The following is a 21,922-nucleotide window of genomic DNA, read 5'->3' on the forward strand; positions in this document are numbered from 1 at the left end:
GGCTCGAGAGATCACGGCCCCATACGCCACAGCGCGACCGCACCTGCCCCGGGTGAGCAAACGAGTCTACGGCTACACAGATAGGCACACGCGAGGAATAGATAAAGGACGGGTTAACCATGCAGGCTGCACTCGTACTGCTGCTGCGAGGAGATCAACGCATTACGTGATTTGCTCAAACGCTGAGTGACCAGCTGAAATGTAAGCACGCGAGCATTCTTCGCATTCTGCCGCCATCGAAACGCGGCCGCCGTGGCCAGAATGACATCGTTAACAGACCTGCACGCTCCACGGGAAGGGGCGTCGAGGTAGGCACACAAAACACTAGCGCAAGTCGAAGTAGCCAGGAGGAGGATGGAACGTGATCCATCCGTTCATTCCACGCCTTGAGAGCTTTATTTATTTATTTTCAATACTGCCTGTCCTATCAGGGACCATAGCAGGTGGGCATGCAAAAGTGAAATACACGGTAATAAAAGTGCACGTACACATTGCGCGTCAATAAGCCAAACAAGAAACACAAAAGAACAAGGTAACAATACATATAAAAAAAAATGTAGGTTTCACATGTCTAGGAGATATGCGCAGCAATACAGTGAATACATCATGAAAAGGATAGCAAACGGGAACAAAAATAACAGCAAACACCTTCACGATAATCAGCATAGCTTACAAGAGTTGAAAAGCATATTACATGAATAAGACTGCGTTTCTGTTTACTTGATATGGATTCTAACCGTGATGTGAATTGAGATAATGAGTCTGCGGAAATGACTGAAGGGTCGAGGCGATTCTGTTCCCTTATCACGAGGGGGAAATGTGTCATTATGTCATGAATATTCTGTTATAGCGTGTACATGTTTATGCCTCGATGATCGTGACTGCGAAAAACAAATGCATTTTGTTAGGTCTATCTTACAATAGTCGTGAGTCGAGTTAAATAAAAATTTGAGCCGTGCTTCTTTCGCTCTCGCGTCGCTAAACCCGAAATGGCCGCAAGGTTAGTATGTGAATTTGTGCGCTGTAAATAAACCGCAGCGCTTTCCACTGTACTTTTTCCAGTTTCGTTATATTAGTTACTGAGTGGGAAAACCGAACTGTGTTAGCGTACTTCAAAACCGGTCTAACGAAAGTAGTAGTCGACGTGGGTGCGAGGCGGAGACATCTTCGGAGATAGCTTGCGTAATGCCTTCGAGGTCACGTTGGCAATGTGCGCGTCCCATCTCAGGTCAGAAGTTAGTGTGATGCCTAAGTATTTATGCTGGTGAGCTTTTGTTAGCATTGTGCCATTAATAAAGTACGGAAAATCATAAGGTCGTTTTTTTTTCTTGTTACCGTCATGCAAACTGATTTAGTTGTGTTTATCGTCATTTGCCATTTTTTGCACCATTCGTTTAGCTGGTCTAGTGAATTGCTAAGCGAAACATGATCTTCGTAGGTGTTAATTGTTTGGTAGATAATTCAGTCATCAGCAAACAGTTTGATGTTACAGTCAACATTTCTGGTTATGTCGTTAATGAAAATTAAATATAACAGTGGCCCCAACACGGATTCTTGGGAGACGCCTGATGTGACAGGCACTGTCGAAGATTCCATATGCTGAAATAGTACGAATTGTGTCCGGTTTGTAAAAAAAGTATGTTACCCAGTCTAAAATTTCCCTATCCTCAACAAAACCTCGTAATTTTTCTAATAATTTACTGTGGCATACGCGATCAAATGCTTTCGAAAGGTCTAGTAATAATATATCAGTCTGGCTACAGTTGATGTTAAATGCTAGATCATGCACAACTTCCGTAAGCTGTGCGACGGTTGACAATCCATGGCGGAATCCGTGCTGGTGTGGTGCTAAAAGGTTGTGAGCGTCAAGAAAGTTTGTTACGTGCTTAAGGATGATATGCTCGAGAATCTTGCAAGCTGTGCTAGTGAGATATATTGGTCGATAATTATAGGGCAATGAGGTATCTCCTGTTTTGTGTATTGGGATAATTTTCGCATTTTTTCAGTCGTCGGGTAAGGTGATTGCGATAGGGATTTTCGAAATATCAGGCGCAAGTATCAGCTGCACCACTCTGCGTGTCTCTTTAGGAAATGGTTTGGAATGTCATCTGGTCCGCATGTTTTTTTAGGGTCAAGGGTGAGAAACATGTTAAGGATACCCGCGTAAGATATGATTAAAGGATCGATGCGCGATGTTGAACTGCTACCAAAGTCTGAAAGGCTGCGGTCATCTCTTGTGAAGTTCGAGTGAAAATAGTTATTGTACGCATTAGCGTTGTTAGTTTTTTCACCAGGAGACAAGTCCGATAACGTGTCTTTAGTAGGGCGGAAATGGTTCAAGTATCGATGAGGGCTGTTTCTCAGAAAGTTAGGCAGCGTTACTTGAAAATAATGTTGCTTGGCCTCTTTGGCTGTCTGTCTAAAATGTGCTACTGCGCATGCTAGTCTGTTAATTTTGGATGGACATGATCCATGATTTTTAACGTATCCTTTTTACATGATGCTTTGCGTGGATGACTTCCCGAGTTATCCATGGGCTTGTTCTTTGTGGTCGCTTGTTTTTTAACAGAACATAGTTGGTTACGCAGTAGGAAAACATATTCTTAATATGAAGCCAGTCTGTGTTCACACCGATTGACGGGTCCGAGGTTATTTCAGTAAAGGCTTGAAATTCTTGTGCAAGGTAGGTTAATGTGCTGGCGTCATCTGCCTTCTCGAAGTTGAGTACTATAGATGCATTACAACGCGTTTTTATCGAGCATCCTAGAGGCAACAAGCATAGCAGTATGCTGTGATCAGAAATGCCTTCAATAATTTCTGCCTGTGCTTGGTGCTCTGAAAAGTGATCACTGATTAGTATAAGATCAAGGATATTATTTGATGAACTTTGCTTATGCATCGGTTATAGTATTATTTGGTGAAAAATAAACGATAACATTAGGGCAAAAACAATTTCTGAATAAGATTATGTGCGATGCATAGTTACCCAGTCCACGTCCGGAAGGTTAAAGTCTCCCATAAGGATAATTCTAGAGTTGTTAACATATCGGTGTAGAAACTCATGAATGGCAGAAATGCTCTCATCACCTGAAGCAACCCACACAAATAGTAGTATTGTTACAAAGAAGCCTGCAAAACACGCTTTCAGCACCTGACACATCTGGCAGTAGAACAAATCGGAGGCTTTTCTTTATCATAAAAGCCACGCCACCGCAACGTGAACCCCGATCTTTTCGAATGACTGAATATTTCGGTGGCACAATCTTATGGCTGGAAACATCAAAAGATGCAAGCAGCTGAGTAGCTTGTTCTGAAGGCGAGGTAATTTCGCAGTGCACAGACCTATTTACTAGAGAGGAGCACTTGCTTCTCTTGCAAAGAAAATTAGTATAATTTACTGGTCCCTAATCGGTATGCATGTGTGATTGATAACGAGATCTGTTAATTACAAAAATAACTGTCACTGACGCGTTTTAATGCAACATTAAGCCTAGATTCCCATATATTTAGAGAGAGAGAGAGAGAGACGCAGATGGCTTGCGGGCTCGGTTACTCTGTGGATCGAGCAAGTCAAACTTCTTTTTTTTAATTTCTTTTTCATTGTCTGATCACACAATTTGTCAGTTTAATTCAGCAGCTTACCAACTCTGAACTCATCAAATCTTTAGAATAAAATAATAATTGAGAAAGCCGCACAGCGACACCCGGTTCAGCATTCTTTTTTAATTTTCTACTTACTGCGCGATATTTTATTCCGTGTCATAAAATAAAAGCCCGTGTAATATCAGAATACCTGAACGAATGATGTCCACGTATACTTGGTACACGTGGACAAACAAAGCAAACCCAGATGATAAACAAAGCAAACCCAGATGATTAACGAATGTCCACATAACACCTGAATGGCGCGAATGCAGGGCCTTCTGGCTCCGATTGCGTCCCCACTTTCCGTGGGTGCCCCTAAAAAATCACTGCTTCATCGATCACTCACGGGGGAAGAGCGCAGGAATATGACGACGTCGAGACGAGCCTCGCCCAGGCATCGCCGTATTCGCATTACGTACGGTAGCTTACGGGAACTGTAACTTTACCAGCGTAACATCGGGCGTTCCACCCGGCGTGCGTTTGTCGCTCTTGTAATAAATAAAGGTCAACGACCGCGTGTCTAACGTGAATAATCACCAACTTATACTTTCCGCCGACGAACACACACGCTGTTTATAGCCCTGTTCTTAACGCGGACATGAACCTGGCCTACACAGTGCAGCGCGACATCGATAGTACAGCAGCGCGACGCATACGGTATACGACGAGCCAGAACGGCTCTGTGCCATTAAAACTGACAAATGTGTAAGTTCCTGTCACTGTTCACACTTACCTGTACATTACTGGTCGAACGAAGCGCTGGGGCCAATGACGTTTCGACAAGGTGTGCCTTCGTCCTCACAAAGTTGGCTCCTGCAGAGTGACTACAAGACTGTTGATCGAGCGACCTCTGGCTCATCTCGATGTCTACATACCTAATACTCAAAGCGCGACCGAAACTTCCAAGCACGACTACATGCAAAGGCACCTCAGCAAATCTGCTGGGGTGTGATCCATTTGCATCCAATGATATAAACTGGCATATTTAACATGCCGCCTTCTATTTCATGTTACTGTTACTATTTAATTCCGATCGAATGTATTGCCACGTGAATGAATTTCTTGCAGCTGCTCACGACTATACTTGACAAAAGAGATATACATTTTCAAGGCGAACCTGATCAATGGAAAAAAAAAAAAAAGCTTGGAGGACGCTCAAGCTTCGCCTTTAAAAGAATGGAACGCGATAGCATTCAAAGATCCCTGACTGCTTCTCACGCTTCCCGGTAACTGCAGCGTATCTATTACATAATGTTGACCGGGAAACGCTGGTGGCGAACGCTATGCACGAAGGCAAACGTTTTTTTTTTTTTTCATTACACTTGTTTGTGGGCTACCGTCCTCAAAATTCCGAGCAATAACTCTGTAAAAATGAAAGACCAGGTACGAGCAACCTTGGCGGTAGAAGAGTGGTTGGGTATGCGCGGTTCGGAATTTGGTTCGAAATTCTATTTGCCGAAGCGACTACCGACGCTGCACGCCGGATTTTCTTTGACACTGGGCCCTTAACGCTATCGCGTTAATATTTAGCACACAGGTCAGCATTTCAATCAACACACGTGTACCGGGACCCGCTAGATTTTCAAGCTAATGAAGTATTGCCACGAGCTAATGGTTTGCACGTCTACTTTCCCGACGCACGTGTTCGCTACATGGCCGTGGGCGCTATTGCAAGTCATCGAGGCGCGCTATCGCCCACGACGGCGGTTAAGTTTAGTAGTCTCGCGTGGGGAAATAGATGCAGACTACCGCGTCAGGACGAAAGTCCAGCAGGCCGTTGTCTCAATCTAGAGTATACGAGCACGCGCCTGGCACACCAACAGAATATATGCTTGCGCACCTCTAATACGGTGCAGCACCGCGAAGTCTAACGCTGGCGTCAGCCCGTAAGTGAGGTGCCAAATTCAGAAAGCACGGGCGCCTAAAGGCAGTTCGAACGTTGGCCAATTGCGATAAGCAGTGATAGATGTGGCGGCAGGCAGTGATATTGCCACGGCGTCGGCATATATCACGAACTCTGCGTTCGAGAAATTCCCGACAAGCTTGGCCCCTGGTTGGCCACTGATGCGACAGTGCACAGTCAAGGCGAAGCAGTATACGACGACGACGAATGGCGTGCGTAAAAACGGGACGGCGAAGGACGCAGTTGTGGAGTGAGCGCGTGGTTGTACCCGCGGTTGCAACAGTCCACTTCCGCTTGGACCGGCCTCGGCGGCCTCTGCCACTAGGCCCTGTAAAATGCCGGCGCGCGCCGGCTACCATGTGAATCAGCAGCGACGGCGGTTGCCCTTATCTCTGCACGCTGGTGGCTGACGTGCACGTGCGCGCTCTTGTGATCGATAAACCCACGCGCGCGCGCGCGAGCGAGCACTCAAAAACCCGCGCCGTCCGGATCACCACCGTCGACGCACCCAGACAGCCGCGACGCATCGCGCCTCCTCTGACGCACGATCACGTGGCCAAGTCCTCCTCGCTACGACACTATAAAACCGGCCGCCTCGCCATTTCTACGGTCCCTGCCAACTGTTCCTCCGCCCGTCCTGAGTCTTTCCGCGAGCACGGTATTTCATCGTTGTTGCCACCCAAAATCCAACCATTCCGTCCCTAACCATCTCCGGCGGCTGGGACGCTTCTCCCAAGGTAGGGAACCACGCAATTTGAGGCCTGCACAGTGATGGCTTTCTATAAATTATTTCTTCGGCTCGAACATTTGTGTCGAGAGTCCGGCGCCGGTGCTGGGTGGGGAGCGGAAAAAAAAGAAAGAAAAATGTCTGTCGGGCCTAGCTGCTGCTATGATAAGACGCCACAGTGCACTATCGACCGCGGACGACATTGTGGCGTGTTCTGCCTGCTGCAGGGGGGCCTGACCGCACGGGTCCGCCTGCCCAAGATCCGCGTTAGCGGGAGCGGACCGCCTTGGGACGAGAGCTGAGACCATGAAGACGTGCGAGGTTGTGGACCCCATGGTGGGCGACGTCGGCATGGTTCGTTCCATCACATCAAACCCGGTAGGCCAACCACTGCTGTTCACACAGTGCCCGCGATGCTTGCCCGGGCAGAGCCTGTGCGCGGCGCGGACAATGGCTATGCGGCGAAAACTGCGTATCGTTCGTACGGGGAAATGCGAGAGCGTAGGTCGCGCGTCTTGACTTCCGAACGCAGCTGCTGCTGTAGCGACAACGCTTCAGCGCCGATCACGGATTGCGATAGAGATGCAGAAAAAAAAAAAAAAACGCCCAATCGACAGAGGCAAAAGGTCATGCGTACTCTGATCCCGAAATTGCAGTCCGCGCGTAGAGACAATCGGAACACCCAGATAGCGCGGACAAGCAGTCGCGCACATGTAATGATTAGTTAGGCAACGGTAGTAGTTGGCAGTTCGCCACAGTTGCGAGCACTTGAAACGGCAGGCGACCCATTTTGTGTGAAACAGGCGCTTGTTACATATGAAAACGACCGTGTTGCAGCCTCGGTGCGAAAACTGTTTTGTGCACAAGCTAACGCTGGTGTGGTACTTAATTTCAGGACAATGATCAACCCTTCTTCGTCGTTGATGTGGGCGACATTCTGTACAAGGTGAAACTCTGGAAACTGAAGATCCCGCGCGTCGAGCCCTTCTACGGTGAGGGAGCTTTCTCCACTGCTGCAGTTAGTGCAAATGCGTGAATAAACCAAATGCGCACGAGTAGAAAAACCAAGTTTACACTTTGCTGAGCTATAGTCCTAACTAAATCTCATCTTCGAGCTATGTTAACCAATATTGAATGCTTAATTCATGCTCTTTCTTACAAGAATGGTTAATTGACAATGCATTTTGACACAAACTGAACATCTATGTTGCACAGGGTATTGCGTAAAGATACAATTCAAAGAAGGGGCACCCTATAGACAATGTGTGGTCTCTTTTTGCAGCTTGTGGAAATACAAAAACATGCTGAATTCATAGTGAACAAACACAGTTAACAATTTCGGTATGTGACATAGTGAAGACCGGCATAAGCTATCTATTCCCTGCATGTTGGCAACCCGTGTTTCCTTCTTCGTGGTTTATCCATAGAATTTCTTGCAATATTACCTAGAGGGAAAACTGGCACTGTGCTGCTGTTGCATAGGAATGGCAGGATGTGGTGGCTTCGAATTGGCATCATTTTCGGAGAACGAGGGCACCTTGAAGGCATGCCTGACTGGCACCATTCCCTTTTCACAATGGATCATTTTCTGCTGTGTAATAATTTTTATATATATATATATTGCACATAAACATAGTTATAAAATCATGAAGCGTGGATGTATAATTATATAAAGCTTAAAAAAATGGTGGGCCACCGAAGTTGGAGGAGAGGCGACAAGTTCTTTGCTCTCTGTGCGACAACTTCTCATCTGTTATTGTTTCTGCTCACTTGCTTATCACTGTAGGTGAGAAAATATTAATTAAAAGATGTACAAATGAATTAAAACATCTTGCAGCTTACACTAAGAAAGCTTCAGCTGTGCAGCCATCACCATGTTTTAAGCCAAGGCAGGTTTGAGCCAAAGCCTTGCATACTTATATTCTCGGGTTCACAGCACCTGTTAGAAAACTCGCATATACGGTGGCACCAGACTTTCCTTTAGGTAATACTGTAACGAAATCCATGTTTATCATGTTGCTGATTGATAGTGGACACAGAAATTGATTTGTGCCCGAATTAACCCTTTTCCGATCTACGTAATGATCACAAACACCATGCTACATTATTATTGAACTGTTTCACAGCTGTAAAGTGCAATGGAGATCCAGCGGTGCTGGAACTTCTGGCTGGCCTGGGCTTGGGCTTTGATTGTGCCAGCAAGGCTGAGATTGACACCATTCGGGCAGTGGGAGTGGCAAGCAGCCGCATCATCTATGCCAACCCGTGCAAGACTCGCTCATTCATCAAGCATGCTGCTGCCGTTGGTGTTGACCTCATGACCTTTGACAATGAACTGGAGCTGTACAAAGTACGCGAGCTGTACCCGACGGCACGCCTGGTTCTGCGCCTGCGCGTCGACGACTCTGGTTCAGTCTGCCAGCTGGGCCTCAAGTTTGGCTGTGAAGTGGACGACGCGCCGCATCTCCTGTCTGTGGCCCGCTCCCTCGGCCTTTCTGTTGTGGGCGTCAGGTAGGCATGTTTTCTGAGGGCTGTCAAATGGGGCAGGTGTGATCGGAGATTTTTTCACTGTGCTGTGGGTGCCACCTAAACTCGGTGGTCGTGCTGACAAGCTGTTTCAGACATCCTAAATGCTGCGTTTCTTCCAGTGAATGGCAACATTTGGCGTCTATTTTTCCAGACGTATTCACTTGCATTTTAAAAGTAAAATTTTGCTTTGCTCGGAGGCTTCTATATATATCTAGAATATCTGAAACTAGGCTTTTTACATGGTTTAAAATTTTGTAGCATTTGCAGGCCCCACAGTGTTCGTTGCCCACACTAGGACTTCTCTATGGCAAATCGATTAGGACTGGGCAAAATGTTTGGTACGAGCTTAGTTTGAGTGCAGTCAAACCAATGCATCAGTTCAGTCTTCAAGATTGATTTAGCAATGAAAATGTTTTTAACACAGCAACAAATGTTAAGAATGTAGAAACATAAATATAAAGATGTAGTACTCGCATGGGCTTTTGCATGGAAGCAAATACAGGAAACGCCATTGCAGCACGACTCTACTGGAGCTTCCAATGCAAATGTTTTTTTTTTTCATATAATGTGAATGTATGTTGCATGCTGTGCAACATGCTGTCATTTACTGCATTATGGCAGGCACATTTAGGAGCTTCTCTCGAAAAATATTGTAGGGATTTGATACTAGTTCAACAAGATTACCAATATGACACCTCTGGTTCTGTACTACCTTGCGTAGTGAGCATTCTGTATACACTACAGTGTTCTATACGTTTTGGAAATGCAAGTTCTGTTCACTGTGAGAAGCGCATGCATGAAGATTGTATAACACTTGAGGACTACCATGTTGGTCTTTTCAATTTTGTTCAGCCAATCTGAGAAATGGCTAAATATGAGGACTTGCACACATGAGAAGGCACTTTGACTAACCAGAGAACATTTTCACTAGAAATATGAACACTTTCAACTGCATCGTCATCCTTACCTTCGTGTTTGTGAATGACACGTCAATCTGTTTCCTCCTCTGCCACTTCAGGTCACATCAAATCGTTGCTGACATGTCAGTCCTTGCTGACTGGCTGCAGCTACGCAAGCTGTATTTACTATGAAAAATGCCTTTCCTTTTCATCTTGCGATGCCTGCCAAATACGAAAAAGGAAATAAAGGTCATGCCCATCATCCCAGACATTAATCAGAATTGCTATGTGAGGGTTAGTAAAAAGCAAAAATCCTTTTCCTCCGGCTTAAGTGCTAAAAGCTATCTTCAAAGCTGGTGGAATCGGAATGTGACCTCAAAACACATATTGCTCACTCATTGGGTAAAGACACACTTGCCGACTTGAAGTTGCTGCTGCTGTTTATGCATCACAGGTTTTTATTTCTGTTCATGTTGAAGCCTTCCCTTTATTTTTTCTTGTTCTCGGTTTCCTTATGTTATTCAGACGGCTATACTTGGAGGATATGTAAAAGTCTCACTTATGGGTTGTCTTGGTAATGTATTTGGGCAGTTTGCCATTTTGACAATATATTTCTGCAATATGGATTAATTGGCTCTTACTTGGCCACTGACCAAATGGTAATGTCAATACTTTGTAGGAAGGATTAATGTTCATACCTGTTGGAAGACATTGCAGTTCTTGATGAGATTAAAGCTAGCACAGCACGTTACAATTGCACTTTTTCAGCATCGCCAGTATCGCCATATTGTTGACGGCTCTGGTGCGTTAGAATATTCTGGGGCGGTATTCTTGGGTCATCACTTTTGGAGATAGCTTCACTTTCAAGAGACTAGGCTCGGGACACGCTGAGGTGTGCAGCTGACAGCGCTAGCTGCATTGCATGAAGATAGTTCGTTGGCATTGGATACCTCCAATGCGGAGTTTTGCGAAATCTCATTAAAGTGAAACTATCTCCAAAACTGATTGCCTGAGAATGCCACTCCTGTATCTCTGTGCCACTATTTTAGATTTATAGATTGAGCTACTTTTGGTGCATTCTTGTTTTGGCACATGTCTTGTCACATTGTAAACATTGATGTGTACTTGTTTATCTTTATCAGGCGACCACGTTTCACCACCTAACAAATGTTATCGCACAGCGTAGGACGTGCCTACATGTATCGGGAGTTTCTAGAAAATTATCGATGGTTCTATCTGCTGTTTGCCGTCACCGAACCTTGTGTAAACCTATTTCATTGCGCAACTCGAATGGTGTAGAAGTTTCTGGAAGACAAGCGGGCACCAGCGATTACTCTGGCACCTTCGATGACTGATGTATAAAAGCCGATGCGCTTAACCCGCTGATCAGATTTTCGACGATCAGACTGTGTACGCCACTGTCGCTGTTCTTTGAGGGTAGCCTGCTTTTGAGGGCACAAGTTCACCCAATAAAGATATAGTTTCGCCATTTAGTTTTACTACTGTGTCACAATCACTACCACGTGACAATATCATTTGCCATAAGGTTTCCATTGCAGAGATACTGTTTTTCCTGGAGATGGCAGTGGGGGTTTTCTGGCAACACCCCTTGGTGCGTGTTCTGCATTCCAGTCCTGCTGTCTAATCAGAAACACCTGCAATCTGTTAGGGGCCATTCCACACAAAACGTCTCGGACCCCAAAAGTGACCACCGATTCTCTTGGAGAAAATTGGGTTTGTTGGCGATTGTGTGAATGAGACTTCACCAAAGTATTTTTTTTACTAATTCTTTTGGTGATGCAAGTGTTCGGAAATTTCTGCAAAGAAGCAAAAGTTGGTTTGAGGTAAATTTTTTTAAAGTGTGAAACTCAGTGCAATGACACATCTTTTTTTTTTTTTTTTAGAGTATTCTACAGGCGTGGTTCTTTCATGTGATGTCATAAATTTGCACATTCGTTAATTTTTTGTGTTTAATTGGCTCAGTTAAAAAGCAAGAGTATTGTGCGCATTCAGGAATTTTTCGCATAAACCTCTTCAAGCTTTTAGCCACATTTTCTTACTGTATTTTCTCGTTGCTATATTTTATGCTAAAAATAATGTTACACTATGGAATAAACTATTTCTCCAGAAATTTAGTTCCAAGTTTCGCAAAAAATGGCAGTCTGATGTTCAGACATCAATTAAGCATTAAGGCCCTCCAGATAAAAGTGTGCGAGATAGCTTATTATATGCACCCGCCTTTCAGCTTGTGATCTAGAACTACCTAAAGTAAATTTTGTTTGATGCAAGAAAACCATTTTTGAGGTCCACAACCAACCCAAACATTCTTCCCTTGATCAAACAAAATTTACACGAATCAGAATTTCTAGACCGCAAGATGAAAGGTTGGTGCATATGGCCTATTTAAAAGGTAACTTCACTGTAACACCAAAGAGTGCTTACATCACCCAAAAATGTTTCTTTGAATATGCTTTGGCGAGATCTCAATCACCATCTAGCCCAATTTTTTTCCAGGAGAATCGACAATGGTCGCTTTAGGTGCCTGGAACGTTTCACATCGAGTGACTATTAGGGAAGGCCACCATTAGTGAAGCTTGCCTTGTCGCTTCATTCAGTCACTTGAGAGCAGCTGTTTGTCTACCACTTGCTTCAGGGGCTCGCATTCGCCTCCTGACATGTGCGTGTTTCTTACTTTATGCTTCACTTTGCAGCTTCCATGTGGGCAGCAACAGCCGTGAGCCGCAGTCATTTGCACGTGCTATTGAAAGTGCTCGTCGGGTGTTCGACCAAGGCCTGACTCTGGGCTTTCCTATGACTCTGCTTGACATTGGGGGTGGCTATCCAGGTGACCAGGGCTTCCAGAAGCTCTTCGACCAGGTGGGCCACTGCACCCTTTGTTGCAGAAGAGCTATGTCAGTAGCATGCCCTTTCTCTATGGCCGAGTCACGAGCATAGAACAAGTGGGTACTTGCTAATCTTGCATGCCAATATTTTTGCAGGCTGTGTTATACATACTCACTCACACTCGTAGGCACTTCCCCATGTTTTTACTCGTACCCAACACTCGCTGGCACCCCCTCGTACTCGTGTGAACTTGCTTCCGCTGTACCGACACTAACCTGCACTCTCTCTTCTTAATACTTGTAGCCACCCTTAGTCGCGAAACTCCCATCCACATCTGTGAAAAAAAGTGGAGCAAGTATGCCAGCCTAGTGCCATGAGGTAGAATACCTTGCAGTGCAACTATACTTGTGAGATTGATTCTAGCTGCAGTTTTAGGCACTAGTGAATGTCAGTAACATTTTGTGTAGTTCACATTTAACATAGGCTGCTTCAACACCTGTATTAAATGCATAGCTGCATGCACGTCAGTTCCTACAGTGCAGAAAGAGTCGGTAAAGAGTAATGGCAGTCTTTGCAGTGTTATGCCCTGGTATGCACAGAACCAGCCATGTAGCTTGTATGAAGCATGGGAAGCTGAAGATACTCGGCAGGTGATTACAACTTCAGTGCAGGAAAATGCATTACAATCTAGCATTATGGGTTTGTATTGGACATGTTATGCACCAAATGTTATTCCATGGAATTTTTTAGTGTTTATGGTCTGTTCTTATTTTTCACCCCAAACATCAGATGAGTAGTGTGACACTTTGAAACTGACAATGCACTAGAGGAATAAAAGAAAGCTGCCAAAGATTGACATTGCCACAGTCCTGGCATAATCTGTCTGCAGCAGAGGGAACCTGTATCTCGCCATTTTTCTTGTTGCCTTGCGGGTGCTTTATCATAGCATTATCTAAGGAAAATAGTTGCGAGGTTGTGGCTTTCTGCAGTTTGACAAGGTTCTACGAAGCTTCTACAAGATTGTCTGGCTCCTTGGCACTTTATTTGCAAGTGTGTGCACATTAGTGTAGTAATCATCAAAGTAAATGAATCCAGCAAGTGCTTTGTATGCTATAGCAATTTAATAATTTAGGAATGACTGTCACCGATGCTTCTTACCCAATGTATTGGCAGCCCTCGATACTTTTTCTTTTTTCCCTTCATAGTCTAGTGTTGACATTCTTTAAAAACTATACTGTATATGCGTATAACTTGCAACCCCAATTGCAACAATCCAAAAAGAAAGATTTGTGCATAAAACCCACGAAAATTGTTTCATACTATGCTAAAATCCTTGCAAAAAGTCTTAATATCTCATACCTTCGGCGTGCGACTCACCCTCCGCCCCACCCTCTGTGGCAATGCTGATAAAGATGAGTTCAACCAATGGACGTGATCACGGACAAATCAGTCGTGACATGTGGCGTGAATTGGATAACTTAGCAGTCAGCATTCGCATAACAAAGGATGACAGTGCAGACAGAGCAGTACTCGCATGGGCAGTGGCAATGAAGCAAACTCAACCGAGCTGTATCTCTTTGCGTGGACAGAGGAAGCACCGTGGGCATGGGTGACTACATATGATTACGTGATAAGCAATCCACAAGTTCTAATCACGTTTTGCTCCATCGTGTAAAAGATCATCAGCTTCTGCTGTGCTAGGACGGCTGTTGCGCGCAGCTTATCATGATCCTAGTTCTAGTTTGCTGCACGCGCTGTTCGCTAACTACTCAACACAAAATGGCGATCCGTAAAGAGGTGAGTGCATGACTGTGGAGGAGGGCTTCAACACTCAAGGATGGGGAAAGGGTGTGGTTCCCTAGGAGATATAGCAAAACTAATGGCAGAGAATCTTGCCTAAAGAGGAAGCTTCAGCTTGGGCCTGGAGGGGCTTTACTCACATGATCTGGCTATGTTGAACTGACAAGCACACAGCATACAATGCGCACTAACAATCGTGTTTGCAAAGTATTACATCGCTACATGCCGCAGCAAGGTCTGAAATTTCAATCCGAAGGCCATTTCCCCTTTCCCTTGCGGCGACTGCACTTCAAGCCAGACGGTGACGTATAAAGGCCGCCCCACATTCAGCGTTTCTACCGGCGTTTTTTGGCGTTGCGTCTCCCGGCGTGGTCGCATGAACGGCGCCAGAGAGGGCGTCCAGCCACACGAGCGGCACGCGGACCAGCGCCAGTGCAGCGTCGCACAATGTGACCAGATTTATTTTACCAGATACCTCCTAAGCTAATTGTGTAATATCAATGAAAAGAGCTGTCATAAGTATTCTTCAATGCAATACTTATGCCTTTTGCATAGTTTTACGCTAAATAAAATATTCAGGGCTGTGTAGAAAAATTACACAAGGCTAAGCTTCAGAAAACTGGCAGCAATATCGGCGTGAACATCACGAGCGGTCGGCGGCGCGTCGGCGTGCGAAGCTGAGCATCGAGGGTTCTTTATTCTATGATAGAGGGGGAAGTAGGTGCTTTTTATTGCTAGACGCCATACGCCACATCATGGAAAGAAGGCAGCAGCTTTTGCTGCTAAAAAAGAAGCTCCTGCTTCTCATTTGGTACACCCGGCAGGACGATGGCGGCGACTTCAATCCACAAAACGTTTTTTTTAACACGATTCTTGTGTTCCTTGTGTTTGGTCTGCCACAATATCGGCCTTGCTTCTACAATGGCTATGAGAAGCTCGTTATCGATGTTCGCCGGTAGCATGATTGAAGCAACCAAACAAACAGCAATGGCGGCGCGAACTGCGAATCTGCGGAAGTTTCTTGCAAGAGTTGCCAGCAGCGCGGCCACGCCCTGCCACGCGCTGATTGGTCGGCGCTGTCGAGCCGCTTCCGACGGCGGCGGCGAGATCTGGTGTCCCTTGAGCACGACGTTTTGGCTTGGCGCCAGCCTCAGCGTCGACGGCGAGCGACGCCGGGTGACAAAACGCCAGAAAACGCCGGGAAAACGCTGAATGTGGGGCGGCCTTAAGTGTCCGTGCGCCTAGGTACTTCTCGACATGAGACTGAGAATTATTCAAGGCAACATCTGTTATTTGTGTGATCTGTTGCTTGAACTGATGAATTGAAGCTTAGACAAATAATAAAACGCACAAACAGAAGCTCAGACGGTAGAGTGGCTGCCCTGGAAAGGCTGTGATCCCGGGTTTGAGTCCCAGACCAGGATGAATTTTTCTTCAACTGCGAGGCTTTTCTTACGAGCAACCCGCATGGGCTTCCTTTGTAGTAATTGCTACAGGCGGGTGGATGTCTGATTTTTCCCTTTATTAATTCTCTCCACCTTGCGGGTTTCTGCAGAACTATTACGTTAAACCCTTGCCTTTGCTTCGAGTTGTTGACAAATTTGACATCATCCTGCCATCTGCTAGCCGCCTGGTTAGCTCAGATGGTAGAGCGGCTGCCCCAGAAAGGCGGTGCTCCAGAGTTGGACTCAACTGCGAGGCTTTTCTTTTGAGGAACCTGTATGGGTTTCCTTTGTAGCAATTGCTAGGAGTGGGTGGATGTCAGATTTCCCCTGTATTAATTACTTCTCTCCACCTTGTGGGTTTTCACTGAACTATTATGTCAAACGGAATGTCTGTGTGCTTCTTGTTTTACTTCGCACCGAAGCAAGAGAGATGTACTTCCGCTTCGTCTGCTTGTTCCCACGGTCGTGCAGTCACATGCGTTGGTACCGAAACTATGCCATTTCCTACAGTGTTCTAGCGCGTGATCATGCTCTGCGATCTGCTTGTGTCTGCCTCAGTATTCGTGTAGCACTGAATTATACCGCTAGTCATGTGTCCTTGTGCACAGCATGCAAAATCATGTGCTGCGCGAAACGAAACAATGAACAGCTCGCGTGCAACGCCATCAGGGAAGGTGCGCAGCGCGGGAAAAAGAAAAGGCAGGGCCCGTGACGTACGTGTCATGCGATCCTCGAAGTCCAGTATGGGAGAATGCAGGGAAGGAATTCGGCTTGCAGAGACTAGATGGAGCTAGTGGAGTGCTTTGCTTGGCAGTGCAGCTCACCTGCTGAAATCAGAGGTTTCGTGGCACTGAAATAATCTTATCTCTATTATTAATGTGCCGATATGAAAAATTTTTGCTGCAGAACGCTCCCTAGAGGACTCGTAACTTCCAGCGTATAACCAAAATTTGCTATGGGGCCTGGTGAGGGGCCCTTTAACAGCGCAGGCCATGCTACCATGAAGCCACGCCTCAATTAGAAATTTGCATATAACCTGCACCCGAACTTTACTGTTATTTATTGCATTTTTAAGTTGGTTATAAGCGCGAGAATATGGTAAGTGTCCCAGAGTACAACATTGCCTATCTAGTTGTCATTAAAAATTGAAAAGCAACTTTATATTCACTTTACATGTACAGTTGAGTATCAAGTGCATGGGGCGTTTCAAGAAGGAACATAATTGTAGCCATCGACAAAATTGTTCCTTACATGCCGATTCGATATTCCCCATCATGTTGTAGACTACAGTATTTTGAAAGGCTACTGTTGTACGGCAATTCAGCTGCTTTATGCAGTAGTGCTTTGTTTTGATACTCTGGCTCGCACGAAATTCATTGCCATGCAAGCACTTTTCATTGTGCTTTTTTCTGTCCCTTCACCATAATTTCAGATTGCGCACACCATCAACACCAGTTTGGCGGAGCACTTCCCCGAGGAGAGTGGAGTGCGAGTGATTGCAGAGCCCGGCCGCTTTTTTGTGTCGTCGGCATTCACACTCTATACAACTGTGATTGCCAAGCGCGAGGCTGGTGGTCGACCCATGTACTACCTCAATGACGGCGTCTACGGCTCCTTCAACTGCACAGTCTTTGACCATGCTGAGCCGGTGCCCTTTGCACTGAACAGCAGCGATGGCCCCCTGCGCCTCTGCTCCCTGTGGGGACCAACGTGCGACTCCATGGATATGGTGTTGGAGGACGCGCTGCTACCAGAACTTCAGCCGGGCGACTGGGTCGTCTTTGAGAACATGGGTGCCTACACACTGTGCGCTGCATCAAACTTCAATGGCTTCCAAGCACCAGAGGTCAAATACATGCTGACATACTCCGCCATGTGAGTAAACTACATAACTCGGTAGCATTTGAGGCCAGTTACAGTGGCCTTGCATGGTGAATGATTTCTGATCCATGCCTGTGAAGCCAAATTTTTTCAAATTTTTGCTAGAAATGATGCAATGCGTGGGATGCTTGTAATATGAAGAAAAAAAGATAATGCAATGAGAATTTGGAAGAGGAGAGCGTTTGTCGCTTTTCACACTACTTCTGTGCTACATATTAGCAGTGAAATGTTGCAAATATTCCCAAGTTTTTTGTGCTCTAGAATAAATAGCTGGTGTGACTTGCCATTGACTTTGCAACATTAGTAGCTTGCAAATAGGAAGTGTCGTGCATCAGCAACACGAGACTATTATATCTCCTTGGTTTAGAGTGGCCACGGAATGGTCAGTGTAAACCATTTCAGCCTGCTGTTGTCCTCTCCCTTTTAGCTTATCTACCTACGGTACAGCTTTGAACAGTAATGCATCAAGTTCGGGCCTAAAAAGTTGTGTAAGCTGAAGTCGCAGGCAAAATAGTGACTACAGAAGTGCTAACACCTGTGCACACCCATTGATGTTGACTACAAGAAATGATTGAAACGACAGTCTTGTGTATCTGCTAGCAAAATACTGGGCAGCTGTGCAAGATTTAATAAGCTCTAGGAACCCAGAATTATTGAGTTTTGATAAGCCTGAAATGGCGGGAGAATAAGTGTTGTACTAAGACAATTTATTCATTACACAATAATGTATATAGAGAGAAAGATCTCTTGTCAGTCTTGCAAACCTCAATTGCAATGTTATGTAGTCCAAATACATTTCTGTTCACTTCCAAAGAGTGGAAAGCACTGTGCGTAAGCAGCACCGTGGCCTGTGATGTTCCCTGATTGCTTTTGCTGCACATTCTCTGTGTTGCATTATTGTGGTTCAGCATCGGTGCCAGTGACTTCCAAAATTGCTGTGGACTTGTGGCCTGTGGTCAGTCGTTCTCTTCGCTTGCTGCTTCTGCAGGGCACAGCTGCAGGGCATGTCCTTCTGGAATAACCTGGCTCGTCACCTAGGCACTGCTGTGCAGCAGCCACAGCCGGACTCGTGCGGAACAACTCCAGGGCAGGGCGCGGGGGCGGCGTTTGACGTGACGCCGCCCCCGCTCGCGGAGGTGCATGGCTGAAGCCCAATAAAAAATAAAGGTGGCACATTTTAAATGTTCATTCTCGCAAGGCACTGCTGGCACTGGCAGCGGGACCTTTCTTTAGTGTGCACTGGTTTGACAGGGCAAAGCGCTCCGCTGCTGTCATGTCATCGGGCAGATCCTGCACCAAGTCTGGTGCGTGGCTGCGCTCTATGCTGTCAATAGACACGTGCACCCGTGCCAATGCATTGTCGAGGTCACGTGCCAGCTCCTGGTTTGACGACTCCTGGCTGATGTCGTATGCGTCCAGGCTAGCCACTGCATCCATGGCTGGTGTGGGCGGAGCATCCTCGTCCCTGCATTACATGAGGCAGGCTTGCTTTCTGCCAGGAACCACCTGCTTGGAGGCCACTTAAGGACGCCAACTTTCAACAAGATTTTGGGAAGTTACCGCAAGCAATACAAACACTAAGCAGTTGTGTTGTCCCTTTCTTGAAGCGTATCACTTGCAGTAACTTCCCAACTGGCCTACACCCACACTCTGTTTCAACAAGAGAGCATGAAAAACAAAAATCCAGCTCTATTTGCAGATTCCAATGTAATATGCTTCAAGTTTGTCTATGGTTGGGCAGCCTCTGGTAACAGATGAAGTTTTAACATAGCAAAGAGAAATCTGGTACTAGTTTGCTTGTACAATGCTTCACACAGCATGGCAATCATGTAAACTTCATCCTAATAAACGTCCTAATAGCTTCACAATAATAAACTTCTGGTTTTCGGTTTTACGATAATAGAATTGTCACCTCAAATAAGCTGTCCTGCAATGATCAGCATAAGTTAGCTCATTTCTACCATTTGCTCTAATTTCATGACGTGAAGTATAGCAGTATACACAGAACACTTTACTGCTCAAAGGCATGCCATGTGGTGGAGCCACAGTGTAAGCCATGCCAAATTGTACACTAATTCATATCCTACCATCGTTCCCTTAGTGGTGGAGTGGCCTCAGTGCCAGATTTTTTTCTGGTAATATTCAATGAACTTTATTACAACAGCAAAATGTTGGGGATCGCGAACAATACTTTCTATGGCTTGACATTGACAGGAAACTATGCCAGCTAATGCCCCTTTGAAGTCTAGCAATAACCCCTGATACAGGGCCTTCACACAATTTCTTGCAGTGATGGGAACTGCAAGCGGCACATTTACCTAGTTGGCTCCTTCAACTCCATTGCCAGAGCACTTCCAGAGATAGCAGCCCCTCTTTATCACAATATAAAAGCCAACTGCCGGTTATTGTCAATGGCCAAATTCGCCTTGTTGCCATGAGAGCATCAACTGCACCAGAATTTTTTGCAGAACAGCTCTGCATTGCAAATGGTGAGGCGGCAAGGGATTTCTACACATTTGCACTCTTCAGAGCCCAGTGAAAAAAAAAGTTCCATCTGCATACTGATGTTGGTGCATGACAACAGTGGTGGACATGATAGCAGGCGAGGCCCTGAGACAAATGAAAAACATTTACTCCTGCACTTCGCATTTTAACAGGTGATTGTTGATTCAAATGATGAATGTGTAAATAAAGATCCAAAGTGCACATTATTTCTTGGTAAAGCATCACGCAGAAACAGTGGCAAAAACATAGGATATCAGGGGATGTATTCTTGGACACTCCCTTTCGGCGACACTATCACGTTCACATGACATAGTGCACGACCACCCAATCAGCATGTGCCTGATAGCCGTAGAGATAGTATCGCCGAAAGTAATCGTCCCCAGTGCGAGTCTGCAATTATATCACTACAGCTGTCATCAATTAAGAAACGGACAACCTTGTCCATTCCTAGTAGACTTACTTTTCTTTAAATGGGTGTTTGAGCAAACTTGCAAGAACAGTTGCTTTTTTTGTTGGCCAGAATTTCTCATCTTGCCTTCAGTTTGCAAATAAACATGTCTGGAATGAAAGTGAACTCCTTCCCTCTTTTGGATAACTATAGTTCCTACTCTTGCAAAGTTCAACGTAATTGTCAACCAGAGTAACTTGATAAGAACATTCCACGGATGCCCTAAAGCAACCAGCTTATCCGCTGTTTCACACTGCTCTGAGCACGAAGAATAGTATCGCAGCGCAATATGAGAATGCAGAAAAGGTTAAGGCAGGCTGGCCCAGAACCTCCATCACAACCAACAATTACAAAATCTACTAACCACAGAGGCCCCCAGCAGTCCAACGTATATTGAGGACACTGTGTCAGCCGGCCTGCCTGTACAAAAAGAACAACACTTTCGGAGCAGCTTGGCTCGAGCAGTTACCTTACAGGGCTCTTCTCAGAAATATTCCGAAGTGGAACATCAACTGGAATATGATGGTGATATTTCCTTGCACTGTAGCAGTTTGTGATAGACACAAAATGGTTACTGTGTTTACAAGGACGTTATTCAATACATCAGAAATCTGAAGCACCATGACAATGTAGGACACTACTTTCTGCCAATTTCCCCCTTTCACTGACCACAACCAGTTCCTGCTAGTAGAGGTACACACCATGGCTGGTCTATTTCTGTATTTTGAACTACAGCTGTGACGAGAAATTGATGACAGCTGTCAAGTGTGGCTATGAGATGGCTAACTGCAGCACATTTTCAGTCGGCTTTAATGTCTCCTAAGCCAGCTTTGTAATTTTCAATACATCTTAAACAAATATGCACACGATGTGCAAAAGGCCTGGAAATCACCTCAGGCATTGCAGAGAAGCTACAAATAATATATATATATATACAGCTATATCCTGAACTCCTCTGAGCTTTTCAGATCCCTTACTTGCACGTCATGACACCAGTAGGGTGTGATGTAATAGTGGTTGTATGGTCCATCCACAAGGGATGCAAGCGCCGGCTGTGCATTCAGAGATGAGAGGAGGGAGTTTCCCATTGTGCATCACTGATCCTTCTGTCGGGGCTTGCACACCTCCTTAAAATCCTTAAAAACCCTTTAATTTGGATAAAGAGATTCAAGGGCCCTTAAAACTCCTTGAGAATAAATGTGCTCCTTGAATTCCCTGAAAACTGGGGTTGGGGGCAACTTCCAAACATTTAAAGTAACAAATTCTGCACCATCGACATTGTCTATCGGGAAACAT

The 21,922-nt window shown here is 45.4% G+C and overlaps 2 protein-coding genes across 10 annotated transcripts in view; one reads left to right on the forward strand and one right to left on the reverse strand.

Moving 5' to 3' along the window:
• LOC142557772 (SLIT-ROBO Rho GTPase-activating protein 1-like) overlaps positions 1 to 21,922 on the reverse strand; it is a 158,747-nt gene that overhangs the window by 59,123 nt on the left and 77,702 nt on the right. For 3 of the 7 annotated variants that reach the window (XM_075669878.1, XM_075669880.1, XM_075669879.1), the window contains one exon: positions 18,364 to 19,138. In XM_075669878.1, the coding sequence (XP_075525993.1) occupies positions 18,859 to 19,138 (280 nt within the window). In that variant the 3' untranslated portion in view covers positions 18,364 to 18,858. Of the gene's footprint in view, positions 1 to 8,393; positions 8,807 to 9,504; positions 9,926 to 18,363; positions 19,139 to 20,990; positions 21,047 to 21,922 lie in introns of those variants that run through there. The other 4 variants (XR_012822840.1, XM_075669882.1, XR_012822839.1 and 1 more) reach the window with 4 other exon arrangements.
• On the forward strand, positions 28 to 18,859 carry LOC142557775 (ornithine decarboxylase-like). Of its 3 annotated transcripts, none has more exons than XM_075669887.1 (7): positions 28 to 52; positions 6,503 to 6,653; positions 7,171 to 7,267; positions 8,402 to 8,786; positions 12,415 to 12,580; positions 17,225 to 17,667; positions 18,662 to 18,859. In XM_075669887.1, exons 2-7 carry the CDS (start codon positions 6,582 to 6,584, stop codon positions 18,819 to 18,821), a joined length of 1,323 nt encoding a protein of 440 aa, XP_075526002.1. In that variant the 5' UTR covers positions 28 to 52; positions 6,503 to 6,581; the 3' UTR covers positions 18,822 to 18,859. The 3 variants fall into 3 exon arrangements, with proteins under 3 accessions (XP_075526002.1, XP_075526001.1, XP_075525999.1); XM_075669886.1 differs by lacking the exon at positions 28 to 52 and adding an exon at positions 6,111 to 6,206; XM_075669884.1 differs by lacking the exon at positions 28 to 52 and adding an exon at positions 6,127 to 6,285.

This window comes from Dermacentor variabilis, chromosome 9 (genome assembly GCF_050947875.1).
Source record: "Dermacentor variabilis isolate Ectoservices chromosome 9, ASM5094787v1, whole genome shotgun sequence".
In the NCBI taxonomy this organism is placed as follows: domain Eukaryota; kingdom Metazoa; phylum Arthropoda; class Arachnida; order Ixodida; family Ixodidae; genus Dermacentor; species Dermacentor variabilis.

Bases quoted from the DNA above. Each gene is read 5' to 3' on its own strand.
- LOC142557775 (XM_075669887.1), top strand. From the start codon at position 6,582: ATGAAGACGTGCGAGGTTGTGGACCCCATGGTGGGCGACGTCGGCATG. The intron at 8,787-12,414 runs GTAGGCATGTTT...TTCACTTTGCAG, and splicing joins CTTTCTGTTGTGGGCGTCAG to CTTCCATGTGGGCAGCAACA. The intron at 12,581-17,224 runs GTGGGCCACTGC...CCATAATTTCAG, and splicing joins TCCAGAAGCTCTTCGACCAG to ATTGCGCACACCATCAACAC.